The sequence below is a fragment of the Canis lupus genome, chromosome 17 (genome assembly GCF_048164855.1).
Source record: "Canis lupus baileyi chromosome 17, mCanLup2.hap1, whole genome shotgun sequence".
Taxonomy (NCBI): Eukaryota; Metazoa; Chordata; class Mammalia; order Carnivora; family Canidae; genus Canis; species Canis lupus.
Window position 1 is genome coordinate 33,629,776 of NC_132854.1, and position 17,223 is coordinate 33,646,998.

General features: G+C 36.6%; 1 protein-coding gene across 17 annotated transcripts in view; it reads left to right on the plus strand.

Annotated features, from left to right (window-relative positions):
• KLF12 (KLF transcription factor 12) overlaps nucleotides 1-17,223 on the plus strand; it is a 590,400-nt gene that overhangs the window by 466,047 nt on the left and 107,130 nt on the right. For all 17 annotated transcript variants that reach the window (XR_012009964.1, XR_012009965.1, XM_072782791.1 and 14 more), the window contains one exon: nucleotides 4,352-4,487. Coding sequence is in view for 15 of the 17 variants with exons in the window: in XM_072782791.1 (XP_072638892.1) it covers nucleotides 4,352-4,487 (136 nt within the window). In the remaining 2 variants the exon portion in view is untranslated. The remainder of the gene's footprint in view (nucleotides 1-4,351; nucleotides 4,488-17,223) is intronic.

Consider the following 17,223-nt stretch of genomic DNA (forward strand, 5'->3'; position numbering starts at 1 on the left):
GAGACGTAAGGATGGACATTGTTGCCGCGTGTCTGCGTCAGTCTGCTGTTAACGGGAGGGAAAGTAGAGTTGAAATGCCTTGTGAGTTGAGGCAAACATACGAAATCTAGCTTTGAGTGGAGGATCCACCCATATGGGCCTCCTATCAACTATGAGCTTGAGAAAAGGGGGAGAAAAGCTTCGTTCACCCAACGCATGATATCAACTGATGGCCCGTTCCTGTAGAAGCCTGCCTGAGGCTGGCGAGGGTCAAAGAAAGATGCCTATAAAGTCGAAATAACTGTAAATACATTTTGAGTATTTTGGATTGAGAAGTAAATAATACAGAATGTAATCTATGATTTTTATTTTCCATATTTGTATTAATAGCCCACTGAAATTTATGCTACTTAAGGCTAGGTTGCCTCTTGGGAGGAGAATAGAGAGGAACGTGATAGGCTGACAATAATTGTAGCAGTTTTCCACATCATTGCCCGAAATCTCTGGAAAGATCTAGGAGAGTGCATCGATTTTTGGTGCATTGATTTTGTATTGCTGAAGAACAAATCATTCCCAAATCTAGTAGGTTGATACAGGAATTATTTTATTGGCTGACAATTCTGTGAGTCAAAGATTTGGGATGGGTTTAGCCAAGCAGTTCTCATGCTGGTCTCACTGTGGTCACTCATACGGCTACAATCATCTGGTGGCTGTAAAGCGACCGGTCATTCTAAAATGAGTCACTTACCTCAGTTGGGGTGGGCTGCCAACTGAGCAGCGTGTATTTTAGGCTTTCTTGGGTTCCTTCACATGGTGGTGAGTTTCTAAAAACAGTAACCAATGGAGGGGAAACCCAATATTGCGAGTGCTATTCAAGCTTTTGCTTTGTGTTCGCTGAAATTCCACTGGCCACGTCAAGTCATCTAGCCAGGTCTGGGGTCATCATGGGACGCAGCCACACAAGGACGTGGATATATGGAGACATGATGCATTGTGAGTGTCTTTGCAGGAACAGTTTATTGTAGGTACATATTTGAAAATTACCATAAATATGTTCAGCTGCAGGCGTTAGGGCTCTGTATTTATCTTCCCAAGGATTCTGTTACACGGAATGAAACTCACACAGTATTTCCCTCTACCTCCAACACAGAGGAGTGACACCCAGCAATGAGCTGGGATACCCAAAGCTATCTCACTCCCAGGGTACAAAGTCTCAAATGTAGATTGTTTTCAGATGCTTCTACTTGACTTGCTTCGGTCTTACTTAGGGAAGTAAGAGAATGGTTTTAGTTCTGGTGTCTGGGTAACTTTTCCATTTTCTCTGAATGGGCGCTCCCCAGAGAATCAGTGCTTCTGAAATGACTAAGGAACTCAAAGACTAATGGAGGTTAACTAGGGTAGGTGTTCCTATCCCACATTTAATAAAAATAGAGTAGAATTATGCAAGTATGTAGATAAGCTAATCATCTGACCTAATCAGCAATGCAGATTTTAAAAAGCCTTTCTAATTACTTCCTCAGCTTGGCTGAAGGTATGGGTAAAAAGAGTTTCCCAGCATGATGGTAGCAGATGTATTTCATAATATTTATTGAAAATATTGGAAAGAAATCCTCAATTATGATATTCCTGAAAAGTACATCAAAAAAGATAGCATATTTAACATATTTTAAACTTTCATTAAGATATAAACATAACACAGTTTAGATGATCAACTCTCTCACCAGTTATTTGGAATCATTATTACAATTAGACTTTAGCTCTCGGAGCCAGATTGCTTATTGGTTAACTGCCTGTGTCTTCCCTGGGTTGTATTACTTACCCATGAAAGCTCTAGTTCTCTTGGACAAAATGAGACCACCGGGATAGTCTCTGTTCTTTAGCTGTTTGTTAATTTGGTATCTTGGCAAAGGAGTCCTAGTGCATGATGTTTCAACAACTTTAAATGTTAAGTTGCTGACATTTACAGGCATATGTAACACCACACAATATGTGATTTGGAAGCCTAGATAGATCTGATACTCATTTTCTTGGCAGAATTTGAGTAGTCATGAACGACTGTCAAATGAATCATTCTACAATAGGGTTGCCCAAACAGAAGCTATCTATGAATTCCTGGTTGAAATGCCTGTATCATTCCTATGTGCTGTGCTACTTGAGTGATAGTTTCTCATCTTTACCTTCCACTCTGCGAGCTGCTCAGTATCTTTCCAACACATTCTGTTTAATATAAGTTGGCCTGAGTCAGTTTCTGTTGCCTGGAGTCAAAATAAATCTTAAGTGATTGGATGCTTCCAGTGCTTTTGGAGTGAATGAGCGCTTCAATAGTTCTCTGTTATCAGATGCTTCTGGAATGGGTTACGTTCCTCTACACAGTGTTTCTCCAACATCTTTAGAGATCAGATGGAAAATAAACAGTGTTTTGTGTCATACGAAGAAAACATTTAAAAACTTTCAATGAGTGTCAACTGCATGATTCCTGGCATTTGAGAAAGTGAATGCTGCGTTTTGGAGAAGTGAGTGCTGAGTCATATGATGGTGACCTGTTGTATTTGAGGACAGGGCCAGAAAATATGGATAATTCAGCACATAGTTGACTTTCAATCTCAACTGGCTAGTGTCTTTGAAACTGCAACATAGTTATACAACTGAAAATCATAAGATGTGACACTTTAATACGCCTAGACTCTTAAATCTCTAGATCACAGTTTCTCAACTTGGATGTTGTCAGCATTTCAGACTAGATAATTCTCTGTCATGAGTTACTGACTACCCCGTGTATTTTAAGATATCTAGCACCATCTTTGACTTTTGCCTACTAGGTGCCAGGAACATCCCTTTCTCCTTGAGTCATGACAAATCAGATCGTGACAAGCCAGACATTGTGAAATGTATCTTGAGGGAAAGAGGACAATTTTGTCCTTGGTTGAAGACCGCTGCTTTAGATTATTTGAGTGATTTTCTTTTTCAGCTAACATTTACGAAGCATTCCTTGGTTCAAAAATACATTTTGGTATGTGTATATTTACAGGCAGAATGTATGTCAAATACACTAGGGCAGTAGGTTCAACAGATAGAAGTTCTTTCCTAACGACATTTAGTTAGACGTATGATGGAACTCTAGCTTTTTCTAACTCATATTGTAAGTATTAGGTAGAATCATGAGAAGTTGTCTTTTTGTGGGTAAAAAAAAAAGGTGAAATATCAACATTTCCCAGTGGTTCTGCTTAATGTACAATTTACAGTAACAAAATAATGATTTGAGAAAAAAAATTATAAACGTACCCAGCTGTCATTGTAACCATGATTTTAAGTGCATTTTGCTTTCCTTTGCACACAGTGGTGGTTTTAGAAATCTCTTGTAGGCAGGTTTGTGGAGCAACTATTGGGCTGCAGCTGGCTGGGGCTAAAGTCATATATTTGTATAATGCAATTGCATAGCTAGTGCAATACTTTTAATTTAGAAGATGTGCTTATTTTGTGCTTGAGGTGAGGCCTCATGGAAGCCCTAGATGGTGGTGGATACTAAAACTTCATAGAGAGGAGGAAGTGGAAATGAAATCTAAATTTTTAAAATATGTGTTCACATATTAAATGTTGATGGTAATCTTTTCATCTGAAAGGATCTGATGGTCCTAGTCAACAGGGATCACAGAACATCAGGCTATTTCTTGCTTTGTTGGCAGATTCACAATGGGAGAAGAATCATATCTGGAAATGCCTTTCTGAAAAATGAAATCAGAATGGAGTTGAACACTTTCTACCACATAAAACATATATTTAAAATGCTGCTACTTTTGTCATTTTTGTGCACTCAGATCTCCACTTAGAACAGTAATGAACTGTGAGGCAGTATTCGCTGAAGTATGAAAAATACCTAAAACTTTATGTTAGCCTTGTAAACCCGGTTCTTCTTTAAGCTTATTAAGAGAGCTATAGGCAGATATAATCTCCCCTCCCTTGGCTCTCCACCTTCCAGGGAATGTGCTAACAAGCAGTGAAATGGCCAGAACTCTGGCGGCAGAAGCAAGAAGGAAGAGCCAGGGGATTGCACAGTAACTCATGAACCTACTTAATCAGCTTCTGACCACTCAGGAGTTGGTAATATTGTGGATTTTATAGTTTCGATTCTGTAATCATCCCCTGAAACTGTTGAGAGCTGATGGAGGTTCTGCAAATCAAATGAACAAGGGAAAAGTCAATAAATGCTCAGTACATAAAATGCACCACTTTCACTAATTCCTGGGATTTCTGGAGAATTCCATGTGCATCGTGATAGGCACAGAAGAGAGATGCCGTGCTTGATGTTGGTCCAGGACAAGGTTAACTTTCTGCACACTAATTTTAATTCATTATATATGCCTTTTTTTCCCAGCACAAATGGACCCCCGAGGCCTATCTCCCAGACAAAGTAAAAGTGACAGTGACGATGATGACCTGCCAAATGTGACCTTAGATAGCGTTAATGAGACTGGATCTACGGCCCTTTCCATAGCCAGAGCAGTACAAGAGTAAGTACCATGTTCTCAGGATGAAATAAGACTCGCCAAGTGATCAGTGGGTAATGGAAGCAGCAGTACCTCCTGTTCCCAAGACTTGTCATTCTAGCTCTGAACGGGCACACGCGTCAGCATCCTTCCATCCAGGCTTATGTTCTTTGGGAGCAGATTAGGGGAAGGCATGAAGCATTTTACTCAGTTGAAAATTTGTGCTTTTATTAGAAATGAGGCTTCTATGCATCTTTCCTGATACCTCCCATCTCGTCTCCTTAACTCTGAAAAAAAAATTGGTTTTTTTAATGTCACCATCCAATTATTGTCATCATTGTTGTTATCCATATACAACAGTCAAGAGAAATAAAATATGCCAAGTATTATAATCTTGTTTTGATAGGAAAGTACTGAACAGCTTTTTTGAAATTTCGAATTTGGAAGATGATGTGTCACCACTTTGAAAAATTAGAATCATATGTCATTTTTAAAGAGATCTTTTCTGTCTCCTTTAATCTGGACCATAAAGTTAGATTTCATCCTTGTTCATCAAAGATAGTTGCTTTTCCATCATTATCGATTCTTTATCTAAGAATTGAACCTATGTCTAGTCCTTGTATGTTTTTTCTTTGGAATAATTTTTAATAACACAATCTTACGTAAGCGTAGGATTTAAATAGCCACTGCTATTGCTGACACATGAGTTAGCAGTCCACTCAGAATGATCTTAGTCACTTTCCATATTTTAATTCCTTTTCCCAGATACTGACTACGTACTGATTCTGCTCCGTGCATCAATCTTTGAAATCTTTAAAAAAACACACACGCACATTAGTATAGCATTTTAGAATTTAAAGCATATGTATGTATGTGGGTGTGTAAAATGAATAATACGTTTCTATGTTCTTTAAGTAATACATATTATATATTTATATATGTTTGTGCACACATACAAATATATATGATGTATTAGGATGAAATGAATCTAAAATGAAATTTAGAGTCAGAAAGATCTGAATTCAAATTCACATTTAAGCTCTTAGTGATTATGTTTTTGGCCAAGTTATTTAACCACTCTGAGATGTTTCTTCATCTGTATAAGAAAATCAGAATACTTACCATATAGCACTGTTATGAGGATAAAATACAGTTATAAGATGAACAAGTCACAAGGTTTTGGCACATAGAAGGCTTCATTTAACTACGGAATTAGTATTGTAATTATAGTAGTGGTGTATAGTTTATGACAACCAGGAAATTACAGTGTTGCAAAAATTGTTATTCTCATTGCACAAAGGAAGACACTCAGAATCAGAGAAGTTAAAGGACTCCTCCAAACTCATATAATAAGTAGTAGCAAGACAAAGTTTTGGACTTCTGACTCCGAAACACAGATCTTTTTCTAAGAGTACCTGTCATGTTTGTTTCCAATGATATTCTTTCTCTTCAGCACCTATAAAATGCATTTTTTCACTCCTTTGTTCAAATAACTGTTGTAGTTGCTTAGTTTCTCCAAAGCAGGTGTTCATTAGAGCCAGGATAGGGATTGAATCAAAGGGGTTGCTGAAATCATTTTAAATGGTGTCAGGCTGAGTCACTTCATTGTTTATTCAGTGATTAGCACCGTTAGTATGGTCTTGTGTGACCTAAATCCTAAGATCCATCTTTAAAATTAGACTAAATGATGACAAGTTTTAATTCTAAGATGAATAATAGGTTTCAGGAACATTTTAGTTGTATTGTTTTCCTGTATCATTATAATACATGTATATTGTGTGTGTGTGTGTGTTTACAGAGATGGGTGTGTTTCTTTTGCTTGAAAATTTAAAGTTTGGAACCATGATTCTGAAAATCTAAATTATGTTTATATGGGACTTAGGTAACAAATAATTGTATTAACTTTTTAAACATAACTATTTTTTTTTTTTTGCTTTTAATATTATGTGCTTATAACATACAGTGTATTTTAACGTGAGACATTTAACAGCAGCCTTAAGAAGTGGAGCTTCATTTTCAGCCTAACCTCTCTGGCTTGCTTTGTGAAAACATATTTAAGCCAGAGTATCTTGTATAACTCCATATGCCTGCTTTTATTACTATTACAAAAGTTGCCTGTGTATCTAGGGAAATGCCAGATTCATTATTCATGTAAGTGTTTTCATTAAACGATTAGTAAAGAATACTCAGCCGTCACCTGGGAAGCCCTAGAACGCCAGGACCCATCAATAGTTAATTAACTATCATTCAAGACGCAGTATGTGTATGTATATAAACACCAGGAAGTGCAAAGATACTGTTAGCTGAAGCAAGAAGAATGCTCTGTAGACACCTCTTAAATAAGGGTGTATTTCAAACTTAGAGTAATATACTGAGGAAAATTTTACTCTGGGACAAATAAATATATAATCCTTGTTAGACACTTTAAAAAAATAAAAACCTGTACTTAGGTTTACCCAAAGTTAATATTTGTGTATGTGGTTGTAAGCATGCTTTTCTGCTCCTCTCTTAGTTTCTCCTTGATTCTTTAATGCATATTGCTCTTGGTTATTTTCTGTTTTCTCTTTTTCTGTTTGCCTTTGGATCTTGATGCCTTCTATTAACTCAAAAGCTGTCAAACAAAAAGTTCAGTTTACTATGATCAATAAAATAACACTTTAAATAGTAAAAGTGTAAAACATCAGTTTGGGATATACAAGATGAGAGGATTTCAAAAGATACCTGTTGACCTCTTCTCTGTACTTGCAAAACTTTCTTGAGGGAGTTAGATTGAGAAGTCTGTCTATAAGTAAAGAGGCAATGACATCAAAGGTTTCTGTTTATTAGAGGTAGCATATTTAAAAAGCTTTGGGCAACCAGTACACATTTGGCTTTCCAATCAAAGGCAAAAGGAGTCATGGTTTAAGAGGGGTTCAGAGGCTGGCCTCTTAATTCATTGGCCACCAATGCTGTGTCACTCCAGGACGAGAAAGGGGAAAATAAGGAAGGAGGAGGATATTAAGGAAGATTGACACTAGACATGGATAAAACTGCCTTGACCTTGACCTATCCTTACAGCAAGATGCTAACCCCCATGGTAGATATCTCCAACAGATGCTCTTTGTCTTCTTTCTCATTCAGGTTCATAGTCTTGTCTTATGCAATAATCATTATAGTTTGGGTTTTTAATTAGGTGACTTTATTAACATTGATATATCTACATAGCGTAAACATTAATATAATAATTTTTTTCTAAATGTCTGATATTATGCATTTTGCTGTTTTTTTGTTTTTAAGATTTATTTATTTGGAGAGGAGAGGTATAGGGAGAAAGGGAGAGGGCTGAGGATGGAGCCTGCCACAGCGCTGGATCTCAGGACCCTGAGATCATGACTTGAGATGAAATCAAGAGTTGGACACTTAACTGACTGAGCCATCCAGGCACCCTTGCATTCTACTTGTTTCTAAAATGAACTTGTAATCCTTTAGTTTAAGAAATGTTCCCCTTGATTTGAAATGCAGAAGTTGTTAGCCAAAATTGCATCTTTCCCCCAACCAAGATATTCACATATTCCTGTCTTTAAATAAAAAAAAGAACTAGAGCAGCAACCGGAGGTCACTTTGATGTGTAAAGGTTTATATTATAGTGAGGCTCCTGAACTATGCTTGAACTAATCATTTCAACCACTTTCATTAATTCATTTGATTATCATGTATCAGCTCAGGATCAGTGAAATCAAACACAATGGTGAAAGCCACACAGAGGCTCTGACCTCTTCTTATTTTAATTGTGCAGATACTGTCCGAGTCAGAAACCATGTGTTCAGTAATTCTGACAAAGCCAACTTCCAGCAATTCATAGAACATCTGTTTTGTTTTGGTCTGTTTTTTTTCCCCCGATGGTAAAATAGGGTCATTACCCTTAACAACTTGACAAACATAATTATGAAATAAGTGTTTGGAAAAAGAGAAGTACAGGCACATGATTAGAGCAAATTATTGTAATTAACTCTCACCCCAGGCAAAACAACCGTATTTTTTTAAATAGGTACAGTTTGGCTGTGTTACCCAGACCCTCTAATTTCTGTTCCCCTTTTTATTCTTTTTCTCTAATTTTCCAAACATTCATACTCCTTGTTTGTTAACAGGAGTAGAATAGTCAACTTTATGCAAACTAAAGTATAAGTGAAGGAGAATATCTCCTGAGAGAAATTTCAGTGTAACCAGGAGCAAACCTTAAGCTAAAAGAATAAAGATCTGGACACAGGCATCCCCTACTTTCAGAAGTTCCCATTATGCCACTTTGCTTTTACAAAAGACCTATGTCAGTACCTATTGTTGCTAACTGAAAGAAAGCCAAAGAGGATTTTCATCTTTACAAAAAAAAGTGAACAGCAAAAATAGTGTTCAGTATATTTGTGCAGCAAACCCTTACAGAGGCAGCACATACTCCACGCAGCAAGAACAGCCCCCCAGACTCCCTCCCCAGGAACCAAACCCAGCGTCCCAGCACCAAGCTATCAGAGCCTTAAGCTGTGTCTCTGAGCAGCTGTGCTTTATCTAAATGTATTGTGTGCTTCCCTCAGCAACATGTCCTAAAGCATCACAAAGTTCTAAGAGAGGTTATTTTGGGGGTTTGGGAATACTCAAAAACTTTTCCATATGTTAGTGTTCATTGCCTCTTCGCTCTACACCATTTTGGCTTAGGAAAGATATCATAGGAATGATCTACTTTCAGACAGTGGGGAAAACCTGTATAATACTTTCAGTAAGAACAAGGTGGGGAGGGCAGGGTGGAGGGTGAGGGAAGCAGATGGAGATGTTAAGGAGATAAACCTGTGTTATTCCTGTCAGTCCTTGGAGAATTGGTTCATGCATGTTACTGTGTAACTCACACCACCTCTGAGGAGTCTATCCTCTCTGATCTTTATTATAACTCTCAAAGGGAAGGCAAGCAACAAAATTAGTAGCATTAGAAACTTTTTACTTTGGCTAGCATCTCTGATACTTGCTACTCGATAAAAGGATAAAAGGATTTTCTTTTTAAATGGTTCATTGTCAAGTACATATAAGCTTACCAAAACACTTCACTGTCTTCCTCCCCCTGTTTTTCTTACAATTGGCCCTTGAACAACACCTGTTCGATTGTGCAAGTCCCCTTCTATGCACTTTGTTTTCAATAAATACAGTAGAATACTGTAAATGTATTTTCTCTTCCTCATGATTTTGTTAATATTTCCTTTTCTCTAGCATACTTCATTGCAAGGATACAGTATGTTATACATATGCAAAATATGGGCTGGTTGTGTTATTGATAAGGCTTGCAGTCAACAGTAGGCTATTAGCAGTTAAGCTTGGAAGGAGTCAAAAGTTACATGTGGATTTTTGACTCCACAGGGAGGTCAGCATCCCTAACCCCTGGGCTGTTCAAGGTCAACTGTGTATTGCTCACATGAAGGTCTCTTCTTCTTAAAAATTACTTGAATTTTTGGAAATGAAGAGTGTTATCATTAGTACATTTTCACCTAAATGTTCTTTGAAAAAATAGCTATGGTAGGAAGTTAGATTTCCTGTTCTTATCTCAAACTTTGTTGCTAGTTCAAACAACATGGTTCTTAATTTAGAAAAGTACATTTAATGGTAAAAAAGGGTCCGAAATCTTGGGGCATCTAGATGTCCCAGTCAGTTTAGCATCCGACTCTTTGTTTTGCCTCAGGTCGTGATGAGGGTTGAGATCCAGCCCTGTGTCGGGCTCTGCGCTGGATGTGGAGCCTGCTTGCTCACTCCCACACACACACACACACACACACACACACACACACGCCCCCATGCTCGCTTGCTCTCTCTCTCTCAAAAATAAAAAATCTTTTTCTTTAAAAAAAAAAAGGTGGGGGGATCAGAAATATTGAATGGTACTTTTTGGTTTTGGTTTTGTCTTGTTCTGAACTTCTTGAACACTTGTCCTGTTTTTCTTCATCTCCTCCCATATGATTGCACTAATGTCTTTTAAGTTATAGTAGAGGAAAGTATAAACAAAGGAAGCATAACTGACAGCCTACTTTTCAGCAGATACTATGAAAACTCATATAGAGTTTTCATTTTCTTTGCCCTGTGATCCTGTTTTTATCCTGCAGATAAAGAAACAGAAGCCCAGAGAGGTTTATTCTATCCCCAGAGGTCCTGCAGCTGGTAATTTGCAGAGCTCATATTCAAATCCAAGTTTGTCTGACCTGTATTCCTTTATGAAGGCAGCTTCCATCTTTGTGTTGTGGCTTTAATATCTCTCAACTGTCAATTATCTTAAATTAGCAAAGTTTTTTGAACCTTGAATCTCAGTAATCACACAGTTTTATGAAATAATTTCAGATATTTTCTTATTTAAACTTGTTACTTTTAATATAATCTGATACAGGGAGAATGATTATAAATAATGCTATCAAGTGCCTTCTCAGATATTTTTTTTTAAAAGCTATTCCACTTCTCTAAATCACCTATATTATCTTGAAGTATGAGGAAATAAAATATAAACATATTAGTGTTTTTCATATAAACTTCACTGATACTATTTTATTTAAATTATTTTTGGGAAAAAAATGGTTTCAAGTGTGTTTTAGATTATACATAGGTTCTGACATTTCCAGATCCAAAAAGTGAACATCCCTTGTAGAATTGCTCTGTTGATCTATAAAAAGAACAGATTTGCCCAAGGATTAAAATTGTCCTGTGTCATCTTATTTTGTACCCCTTGACTAAAAAATCTGAGACTATTTGGATCATGTGTCTGTCCTCATCTGCTGAATGGAATGAACCCAACCAAGCTGATTGTACCCAGAGAAAAAGCGAGAGAGCTCAACATGTCAGAAGACTTCCGCTTTTCTTCTCAGATCTTTCTCAGATTCTTGTCTCATTAAAAGAAGTTATAGGTTTATTTAATAAGCCTAACATGTTTGGAACACCTTCAGATCCCTCCACTTCATGTCCTACCAAAAAAGCAGCTATGATTCACATCAATAGGTGGAACTCTAGATCTCTGATAGTGACTGTCATGGCCGAAATGGGCTCTCTTGATGGGCAAATGAGAGGTGTTCATTCCCTCACCAGGGGAGATAAATGTATTTGGGTTGCTCTTCTTTTGCGAGAGCTCAGAAAAAGCTGCTGATTTTCGGTAAATGAACACAGATAAAATCTAATGTGTATGCTTAGCCTGCATCAGCCCATCAGTCTCTGAAGCCTAAAAAAAAAAAAAAAAAATAGTGATCACTGAATAACTCAGTCCCTAGGTGTTCAACACCAAGATGGAGACCATTACACCTACACACAGTGCCATAAATCTGTCTGGGTGGGACACTACTGATCCCTCCTTTAATTAAGAAAAGTGTGGTCAAGTTCAGCCAATAATTTGATATTTGAATTGTTTCATGAGGTACCAAATTAAGTGATATATTCATTTGGTGAGTTGTTCATTAATTTATTCCACCCTGTGTTACATGCTAAGGTTACAGGATGAATGATTTATAGTACCTTAGCACAGGGAGCTCAGAATCAAAATATATGAGATGAAGCCAAGCACAGTAAGATAAACACATTGTAAAGGCTACAGTGAGAGAACAGAATGGGTACACCTAATAACTCAGTCTGTAATAGATAAGAAAACTCATGTGCAGTAGGAGTGCAGAAGTTCACAATGACTGGTGCATAGGTGAGTGTAGCAGCAAGAGGGAAGAGGAAGCTGCCTGGGGAGGTAGGTAGGAACCTGATGACCCAATCAGGAAGGATAAATGTACTCTCTAGGTAGTGGGATGTGTGGATAGACTTTAAGTGGGAACAGCAAATACCAGTCTCAAGGAACCATGTACATGTGCAACCTGTACATGGTTGCACAGGTTGAGCACTTTACAACCCCAAGTGGTGCTATTTTACATCATTGTGGATATAAATAGTACTTCCTAGATGTCCACAGTTTCCATGGTTAGTACACAGGAGCTTGTGGCATAAAGCTACATAGATATCTATAGGGAGATAGATACAAATTCATATAAAGTGGTGGGGATGAGAGGAGACGGACAGGAAGCACATATCTCTGAAAAAGATAAGTGCTATGGAGGTAGGAGAAACAGGATGTGAGTGTTAAGTTGGATGGAGGTGAAAGAGAGGGTTCATGACTTCATTAAGATGTTCTGAGAAGAACTCTCTGAGAAGACTATGTTTTAAGAAGCACCCAAAGAGAAAGAAAAAAAAAAAAAAAGAAGGACCCAAAGAGGCGTGAGGTCAGGTCACAAAGAGCATTCAAGGGAATAACAAGTGCAAAGACTCTAAGGCTAGAATATTCTGGAATGAGTAAACAAACTCACTGACTAGCTAGAGAACATTATTAGTGAAAATTCCTTGATCTTACAGAAGATACCGAGCTCCCTAGATACCAACGACTCAATGCCAGCATTCCATCCCCGGGGAGAAGGGCTTGTGGGAGTGAACCTTTTTTATCCACTCATACTTTTCCCTCTAGGCTATGATAAAAATTCTGTTTTTCTAAGGGAATCTACAGTTACTTAACCAAAACAGGAATCAAAAAGCAGATGAAAAAATGCAAAACCAGTTTTCCCTTTCAAAACATTTGTTTACTTTGTACTTCTTTCCGGTCTGGGTTCTTGAAACCTAGTTTTGTATCCCCCAGTGATTCAAAACTATCCGTTATCCTAGAAAGTTTTTAAAAATATATTCTTACTGTACCTTCTAGTAGCCTTTAAGAACTTTTCCTTAAAAATGGTGCAGCTCTTGTTCCAAGTAAGAGCTTATCCTTAGAACTTTTTGTGTATGAGTCTTTTTGATCATTAAGTACAAAAGAAGGTATCATATATAAAAGCTATAGCCGGGTGTTGCTGTTATGAGAGTGATTTATGTCTCTCATCTATATGATAGGCATTTTATAATCTCTGCCTAATGCTAAACAATCAGTTTGATGTCCCTCCATCTCAACTGACTGGAACATCTTCTGATATACCATAGAATACCATAGATATAAACATTAATTTTAGCCTTCCTAACGACTTGGAAATTATTGGGTTAACTGGGTGTTGATTTGTTTTTTAAACCACCATTCCTCATTTTAATGAATTTACTACTTGGTGATCAATTTAAAAATAGAAATCAGGCTTTTTAAAACCAGACTTTTTGTTTTTTATTTTAAAATAAACGTTAGGGGATCCCTGGGTGGCGCAGCGGTTTGGCGCCTGCCTTTGGCCCAGGGCGCGATCCTGGAGACCCGGGATCGAATCCCACATCAGGCTCCCAGTGCATGGAGCCTGCTTCTCCCTATACCTATGTCTCTGCCTCTCTCTCTCTCTCACTGTGTGCTTATCATAAATAAATAAAATAAAATAAAAATAAAATTAAAAAAAAAAGAAAGTTTAAAATAAACGTTATTGGAGAATTCCAAAGTTATGTCTTGGATAGAATTGATGAACCACTTCTATTTAACAGTAGCTACATATTTTTGCTACTTTTAGGCTTAAATTTTTTTAGCATTAGTAATTTTTATGATGATTCATAATTTAAAATATGTTGGTATTTCATGTGGTCATATAGTATACTCCAAACTGATTGCAAGTATTAATCTGCTTTTAATTGTTTAATAGACTTTTCCATGTGAGATCTTTATGTAGCTTTTTTTTTTGTTATATCTCCTACCTATAATCACATTGCAAATTTATGTACACCATTTATATTTCTCATATATATTCCTAATGGGTGTAACTTGTGAGTATAGGTAGTCATTTCTCATGCATTTTTGATGTGTGTTGACATAGATACTCAGTGATAATGTTGAAATATTAATAAGTTTCGCTACAAGTTCCCAGAACTATTCATCACTATTTCATTTATTAATGTAGTCAGAGAGAGTACACATGATAGAAAACCATACTGTAATATATTTGAAATTAACTCAATTCACCAGGATATAATCTCTTCTATTTTCAGTCAAACGCTCTAGACACTCTTTTCTTATTACTCTTTATGAGTTATAGCCATTGTACCATAATTTTCCTTTACTTTATAGCACTTTCCCACACACTTGAATCTCATTGAATACATTTACTTACATGCATCAAAGGAAAGTAAAAAATTGAAAGATACATTTTCATGGAGAACCTGCTGCTGTATAGAAAAATCTAATACAGATAGAAAAAGATAGCTTGGATAAGAGTGAATCTTATCAGGGTGATGTTTTACCATGAGATTTTGCTATCCATTTACGCAGTAGCATAGCTGAGGGTCACCATCCAGCTGCAGTGTAATATATCATGCATCATGGCTTATCTTAAAAGTTAAACCCCAGACCACGTGTGATTAGTAGGGTAAAAATACCAGCAAATTTTGAAAATGTTTCTCATTGATTATCTGAAAAATTATTAGTGTGCAGGAAAGAATTCCAAGCTTTAAGTTATAAAATAAAATTAATTTTATCAAAATATAGTTTAAAAATTACCTGATATATCACTTGTGTTGTTTTACCTCTACTTATAGAAAAACAAACCTAATATATAAAAACTGTAGCTATGACTTAATTTAAACGTAATTGTATATTCTTAGCTAAAATGATCATTTTATCAACGTAATTTCTAATACTACACTGAGTCAAATACTACTTCTAGATAAAATTCTGGATCTTTTTTAAATAACTTGAATAAAATTGTTTCTGTCAATCTGTTTACCTACCTACCTACCCACCTATCTACTCACCTATGTATCGTTCCAAATATTGGTTACTTTTGGCTGCAAATAACAGTAAGCCTTACTAGAGAGCTTAAACATGGAATTCTTTTCCTAGTATAACAGGAAGCCTAGGATAAACAGGACAGACTGGTGGAGATGCTCAGAATGTTCTGAGGATGTCTTCTTTCTTCCTCCTTTCTTCTTTCTTCCTGTTTTGTTGCCCTTCTGTTGTGGTTTTCTATCTAATGCTTGTATGAAGTCGGCTGCATCTTCAGGCATATGCCCCTATTCTAGTCAGAAGGAAAGAAGTAAAGGTGCCAGCCAAGTAACAAAAGAGCATACCAGCCAACTATGCCACTTTTTTTTTTTTTTTTTTTTGTAAAAGATTTTATTTATTTGAGAGAAAGAGTGAGCAACAGAAAGCCCTGGTGCTGGGAGAGGCAGAGGGAGAGGGAGAAGCAAATTCCTCGTGAGCATGCAGCCCGACACAGAGTTCAATCCCAGGACCCTGGGATTGTACCTGAACCAAAGCCAGACACTTAACTGACTAAGCCACCCAGGCACCCCTACTATGTCACTTTTAAAAAGCTTTCCTGGGAGCCCCACCCTGTGACTTCTGCCTGTATCTCATTGACTAAAACTGATTAGCATGTTCCAAATTATTGGAATATGGCTAAGGGAAAAGAAAGCTATGGCCAGGACTGAGTCAAGTAAACAATATCATCTGCACCAAACTTAAAGTTTAATCCTTAAGAAAAATAAGGTACCACCCCAAACCCAATGTCAAGGTGTTTTCTTTTTTCCTTTTTTAAAAAAAATCAGTCATCTGTTGACACTATAATGCTGTATAGACAGCCATTCCAAAACTCTGTGGCATATTACTATGAAGCATTACTTTTCTTCCATGCATGAGCTGGTTGGTTGGGGCAGGTCCACAGGTTGTTGGAGCAGCGCTGTTCATGTCTCTCATTTTTCTAAACCCAACAGAGTACCTATGATATGTATTTCTCACAGCAGTGGCTGAAGTGTAAGAGAACAACCCTACTTGTACAAATGCATTTTAAGCCATTGCTCATGATACTCATCCACCAACATCTTTTGGCCAGAGCAGAGTCCCATGACATAGCCTAACATCAATGTAGTAGGGACCATATTTAGGAGAGTGATGACTAACTTACTAATATTTTGGAAAAAGAAAGGCTATTGTTTATGGAAGCAATTAAAATTACCTAATATACCTATTTTAAAAATCTAATTTACTAAGTTTTGTCAAATTTTAGTCATGTATTCTGATAAAATTTCTGGTGGATTATGGTGGATTTAATAAATTCTTCCCCCTAGATTCTCTTAATGGTATATTTTTAAAAATCAGTAATAACAAGTACATTTGTTATGTCTTAGTATCTGAATTTCATAAGGTAAATTCTTATCTCCAGGGTTTATACTCTAGAAGTGTTCCATTTCGCTAAGTGTAATAGAGGGTATTATTAAAATATAGTGTTTAAACAACTGATTCCAGCTGAATAAGCAAAATCTGTAAAACATAGTTATGGTCAGTCTTTAAACTTAAATTAATATTGATTAATCTCTTATAGTATACAGAATGGGTAAAAATAACATCAGTTATTTTGCCTTTTGCCTCTGATTTCAGAAAATAAAATCTTCTGATTATATAGCTATTGGCTACAATAGTGACGAAACAAAGCAAAATTATACAGAGAATTTAAAATAATATCTTTGAGCTAAAATTTCATAAGCTTTTAGCAAAATGTGTCTTGGTCTCCAATTTTGCATCTATTTTCCATTTTGTTCTATATGTGTAATCACTGTTAGAAGTGAGAGAAAACATGGGATTGACTCTCGTAGTTTCCACTTTCTGACGCAAATATAAAACTAATTTTAAGTTGAACATTTAGAGGAATTTTTCTAATATGTGATAGGAAAATGCAAGCAAGAAAATTGATTAGAAAAAAATAAGTGACTTTTTAAATCAAGAGATTAAAATATCTTCTTGTCAGCTTTTACTGGGTAAATTGCATTGTGGGGTTAAAATATTAATTTTTCACTA